Raw genomic sequence first — 6,000 nt, 5'->3', positions numbered from 1 at the left:
TGTTGCCTGAGGAACGCGACCAGAGGTTGCCAGCGGGGGCTGTTCCCTCCCCACCCCAGCAGCTTTAGTGTCTCTAATTGTTGTTAATTGGCCGTTAAGTGTTTGCCTGGCTACCCACTGGTTGTGCAGAAGGGGTTAATGTGCCTGATGTTCTATAAGCATACAAACGACGGGCCCTTATCCGATGTTTTTGGTTGTCTTTCCTTTTTTGTGTGTGTGTTTTTCTTTAAGATGTCAGCCGTTTCCCGATGGTGGTGGTGAATTTCACACCTTATTTTTTTTTCCCTCTCTGTATGGAAACCTGGGTGTTAATGGTGATGGAGCAGGTCGTGTTTTATAAGGAACGAGGCTGTCTCTGGGAGCAGAGGGAGAGCGGCGAATGGAGAGGAGGTGAAGAAAGAGGTTTAAGGAAGTTGCCACCCGCGACAGGCATTAGTTGGATTATCCTCACTCTTTCTTTTTTCAGAGCATGTAAACATGAGTGCATTCGCGAAGTACTTTATTTTTTTCTCTAGTTCTGCAGGAAAATAGTCTTCTCTTTTCGCTTCCCAGTGAAACTTAGCTGTGCCACACCTCACGATGGAAAGTTGGTCTGTGGATCAAGTCTGCAACTGGCTGAGACAGAGCAATTTAGCAGAACTAGTTCCTAAGTTTCGTGGTAGGCATTCTTGTTGTTCCTGCATCTTTTATCTTTTGAAAATGCTTTTAATTGTTTACTTAGCTTATTTTGGGGCTGGCATGCAAGTAAGCTAAAATTAGTGCAAGTTTGTGATGTGGTCTTTGAGAAGCAGGGGGGGGGGGGAGTCTAAGGCTTTTTGTAAAGAGGTATGCTTTCTCTCGAGAGACAGCTGTCAGTGCAACAAGCACAACAGGTTCTATTTTATACCGCTACAGTTACATTATTTCAGAGTGTACATACTCTAAATGTGTTTGTGTATGTAAACGCTATAAAAGTACACGAGAAACTTCAAGGCGAACGTGCTCTGTGCTCCTTGCACGTCTTCATAATGGAAAACAAAACAAAAGAACAACCCAACAACCTGCTGCAGTCAAAGTAAGGTCTGATTTTAAGCATTATAATACTAATTCACTGCTTCTGTGCGTTTCAGACATAGCATTCTCTTACTGGAAGGTAAGAGAACACTGGGCACTGACTTGAACTTGTGGCAGTGGAAAGGACAGAACCTAAAAGACATCATTTCTTTAAAGCAGCTGAAGAAACACAGCACTAATAGAAAGAATCTTTGACTTTGTCCTAAAATACCATCACGTTTTTAGGCATGTAGGATGTCTCTATAGCTCTAAAATTACATCAAAGAGATTGTAATCCCCTTTATCTGCAGAAGAAGAAGTAAGTGGAGCAGCTCTGTTGGCTCTGAATGATCGTATGGTGCAGCAGCTGGTGAAGAAGATCGGGCACCAAGCATTGCTAATGGACCTGATTAATAAATACAAGCAACAAAAATGTGGGCTTCAATCCTTTGCATGTGTCTGTGAAGTGGGTTTGCCAACACTTCCCGAGATCAGTGGGTGAGTACATACAGAAAACATCAGTGTGATTGAAATTATTCTTCCTGTAGTACTTCAGATCTGATTTTTACTAGCTCTCTAGCTAGTAATTATCTTTAAAACTTCAAAAACTTCAAAAAGAGAAAAAAAAGTCATTATTATAAGTGTAAACTCTGAATAACATCTAACAGTGTGTTAAATGTGAAATATAGATGTTACCACATGAGCATCTACATTGCTACCATTACTTTAATCAATTCTGGCTCTAGAACTCAGTTTTGATTTGCATCAAACTCCCGAACTTTCACTTTAGTTGAAACTTTCTGTATTTGCTGTATTAAACTTTTGAGGCAGTTATTTTCAAATGTTCTTTGAACAAGGCCCAGTAAGAATGACTTCATTTAAAGACTCCTGACTGGAACAGTATATAGGAAATGTTGTTTTGAAATAATGTTAAGTTCTTAACCATGAGAGTGGTGAGGTGCTGGAACAGGCTGCCCAGAGAGGTTGTGGATGCCCCATCCTTGGAGGTGTTCAAGGCCAGGTTGGATGCCCTGGGCAGCCTGGTCTACTATTAGATATGGAAGCTGGCGGTCCTGCCTGTGGCAGGGGGTTGGAGATTCATGAACCTTGAGGTCCCTTCCAACCCAGTCCATTCCGTGACTCTGTGACAAAGTAATAATTTCACTCTCTCTGTACAAGAAACAAAGATTCACAGATCTACAGCATTCATTAGATTGCATTTTGTGTTGCTTAAAGATGTAAGCCTGAATTTCAGTGTTTGCTGTATGAGCATTGTTGCTATGTGAAGTTTTCCTGCTAGTGTCACCTATGTCTGAGTCATCACTGACAGTGGTGCCCGAGTCCATGTGAAAATAAACTACCTTGTCTCTCCTGCTGCTGAGATTCTAAGAGCTATCAGCTGTATTTCCCTGACACACTAATTAAATCAATACTACCCTAGCACTTGAGGGTGCACTACTGCTTACCCTCTAAATCTTGTCCTCAGTGCATCTTCCTTCTGTACATGAATTAATTTAGCTCAATTCCTTTCCTTTTAGGGAACAAAACTACATCTGTTTACAGGACGTAGTTCCAAGTGCAGTAAGTGAATGCTTTCTATGCAGAAGTAATTTCCAGCAGTTTAGACTGAGACAATTAAGAAAGAGAATCTTGTGTCCATTACTGGGAAGGTGGGGAACTTCTGAGTCAAGCAGTAGAAACTGTTTATGTTTATGCACCCCTTCCGGGAGCACAGTTGAATTACTCTCACCTGCGCTCCCATAGCTGACCTGAAACTTACCTCCACTGATTAATCAGAGGTTCAGGCTGTCATTACCAATTTCCCATACACCACTGAAGGACAGTATTGGATTTCTCTGATTTTAATTGGATGGCTGGAAACGTGTGACTTCAAAATGCATTGATTCATGAAAAAGGGAAACTCCTCATACAAATCTGGCCAACAGCAATGTCACTTATAGCAACAGCATCTCATGTGAGTGTAGTTGAGGATGAAACAGTTTACAGAGCATTCTCTAGTTCAGAGCTTCTGAAGAGATGGGTCATAGAAGGAAGTTATGCCTTCCCAAAAAGAAAAGTGTCATAGTTTGTGGAAGATCTAGTGTATCAGTGCATATTTACTCTTCCCCTAAGACAAGTTCTAGCAGTTTTCAGAGAGGATTTAGCAGCAGCGCTTAAAGTAGCGAAACTGGTAATAATGTCACATTGATGGCTTCATCCAGAAATTTTTTTGTTTCAGTTAATGACTAGAGAATGACTCATGAGACTCACAGTAGGGTGAATCTATGTTGATGGGCATCTTGTACATAATGTACTGTTGGTGAAGAATATCTGTTATCCTGTTTCCTGCTTCTGTGTAGCTTTAACTTTGATGAGGCAAAGCCTAATTAATTATGGTGAAAAGAAAGAATAGGCAAACATGCAACACCTAATATCTACCTAACAAAGTCACCAGCTTCTTCTGATCTGTAACTCAAAAAAAAAAACCAAAACAAAACAAAAAAACCCAACAGCTGAAGGCTGCTGTTGTGCTGGCAGCATTACAATGGCCTCTGTCTTACAGGGCATAACTATCAAATGATACTTCCTATAAGCACCAGAAGAAATAACCATAAAGTGAGGAGGAGAGAGAGGGGGATGCAAAGGCGAAATGAAGATAAGTGATTTGGGGTAGGGATTTCTGGCATGCAGTAATGTGGGTATCAGAAGTTTTTGGAGCAAGTGACTAGCTGAAGTTGGAGCAAATAACTGGGAACAGACAGATGTGAGACTGGGTAGTGTTCACAGAGGTGTTAGGATGGTTGGAATAATGTAAAACTAATTCAAAGGTTCAAGATGGGCTCAGCCTTCAAGAGGTGGTGAAAAAAAGTTCCAAAGTTCTAGCTGAATATAAATTGCCATTAAATACTGTGTAATTCTCTTTCTCTTCCCCATCCCTGCATACAGTATTTGTTAGTTATACTTAGTGACAGGGAAATGCCAGGCAATGAAGGTGAAAGTTATCCTGCAAGCCAGAGGTTTATTTTCTTGGATTTTGTTACAGTGTAGTTGTTAGAATATTGCTAGACAGTATGACTGTTTACAGTTTTCCTTTCAGCTTTTCTGTAATTGAACTGAGTTTGATTGAGAGATGATATCAGCATCATGTATATTTAGAAAACAGCAGAAGCTGAAATGCAGTAGAAATAATGATTGAAAAGGTCAGATTAAGTTTTTTTCTGTCTTCTCTGTGCTTGCTCACTAATGTATGGTTACCTTGTGCCAACAGCACAGTATGTGTTTGCTTTTATTTGTTTTTAAAGATTCTTTTTTCTCCAGGTCTCTCAATGACAATCTTGGAAACTGTTCATCCACTATTACTATTATTGAGTGGAATATGGATATAAAAACATCCATGTACTAAAGGTGCTTTAAATATAGTACTTGGGAAGGTAGGCATGCCCATTCCATTTGCACCCTTATTTTCCTTGAATCAAAATGAGCCTCTTTAAAATCTGGAAGCAAGATGAGGATTTGTTTTTCTCCTGTGAGATGCCCAGCTCCTGCTGTGGAAGAGTCTGGTTTCTCTTCCACGGCAACTGATTTCTTGTCTGGGAGGCTCTGGCTGCTCATCCCCTTCTGTCTCCCAGCTATTGTTTTTCCCCAATACGTGTGACTGATAGCTTCACCATTCCAATACAAGCGGTCCTTCCAAAGAAGTGTATATTTTATCACTTAAAATATTAAAAAAAAAATAAGGATGAGACTGTTGGGGAACAGAGAAGATGTCATAGTGAGTCACTCAGTTAATGCATTTAAAATAAAGTCCTACCATGACCTTCAAGAGAATAAAACTGCAACAAAAAAAATCCAATCTCAAAGATCTTGCCAGTGCAGTTATTAGTGAAACAAGTTCAAATCATTTAAATCCGTGGAATAAGCCACCAGTACTTATTGCAGTGATGATTTTTGTCCTCTGCTTCTAAAGGATGCTTATTTTTAATTAATGATGAGTAATTTGCCTTGTTTTGTTCAAAGAGTTTCCAGTGTGCTGTGTGAATCAGCCTCATCCAGAATAGGCTAGCTTTGAGAAGTGTTCTCAGCAAATATTCTCAGTACAAAGATTTCAAATGCCTTTAGTACCCTGTAATGGTAAAGGGACTGCAAAAGAGCAATGCAAATTCACCTTGGGTCAAAGAAGCACAAGAGAAGTAAAGAAAGGCAGCTGTAAATGGAAGAGCCCCTCTTGGTGAAGTGGTAGAAAATCAATGGAGCTGTGATGATTTATAATCTTGAGGGCCCAAGCAAATCGTATGAGGGTTTCTCTTTAAAGGTCAGATGAGTACCTGGCAAATGTCTTCCTCCTAAACAGCTGTTTTAATGAAGTGATTAGGTCTGCAGATGGAAGTGAACATCCCTGGCATCTATTAACTGTTGCATCAGCTGGATTATCTTCTTCAGAAGAAAGAAGATATATATTCATTTCTCACCAGGCTGGCTAGATTTTGAAGAGCAACTAAGAGCAATAAAACTTTCACTCCTCTATCACAGGTGCTCCCACTTTTCCCATTTATCTGGTGACAAAGCAGTTCATATGAGCAATCCTTCAGTCAGTTCTGGCAGGGGTTAGTTTAGTACAGTGATGATGGTTTAAAAATTCAGCTTGATTGACTTGTAGCCTCTGTCTCCTCACTTCTCCAATCTGAATGTTGTGCCTTTTTTTGTGAAAAGACCTGTGAAGGTGTAGCTTCAATGTGGCTTGGCTTTTAATGAATAATGTGTTCTTTTATGTATTATATTGCCGGTGAATTGGCTTAAAATTTCTCTGTATCTTACCTCTGTAGGTAGTTCTAACAATTGTTAAATAATTGTCTGCATTACTAAGTAAGAGAGTGAAGAAGACTGAAACACAAAACCACAGCAAGTGACTGTAGCAATTGTATGGCTTTATCTTTCTTGCAGAATATCTTTTTGTTAACAGATACAGAA

At 39.8% G+C, this 6,000-nt stretch overlaps 1 protein-coding gene across 2 annotated transcripts in view; it reads left to right on the top strand.

Annotated features, from left to right (window-relative positions):
* The first annotated feature begins 279 nt into the window (after positions 1 to 279).
* SAMD3 (sterile alpha motif domain containing 3) overlaps positions 280 to 6,000 on the top strand; it is a 33,379-nt gene continuing 27,658 nt past the window's right edge. Inside the window, exons 1-3 of one of the 2 annotated variants that reach the window (XM_072332677.1) lie at positions 280 to 471; positions 553 to 658; positions 1,344 to 1,530. In XM_072332677.1, coding sequence (XP_072188778.1) covers positions 580 to 658; positions 1,344 to 1,530 — 266 coding nt within the window. In that variant the 5' untranslated portion in view covers positions 280 to 471; positions 553 to 579. Of the gene's footprint in view, positions 659 to 1,343; positions 1,531 to 6,000 lie in introns of both variants that reach the window. The other variant, XM_072332676.1, reaches the window with a different exon arrangement.

This window comes from Excalfactoria chinensis, chromosome 3 (genome assembly GCF_039878825.1).
Source record: "Excalfactoria chinensis isolate bCotChi1 chromosome 3, bCotChi1.hap2, whole genome shotgun sequence".
Taxonomy (NCBI): Eukaryota; Metazoa; Chordata; class Aves; order Galliformes; family Phasianidae; genus Excalfactoria; species Excalfactoria chinensis.
This window is presented reverse-complemented; position numbering and strand designations above follow the sequence as displayed.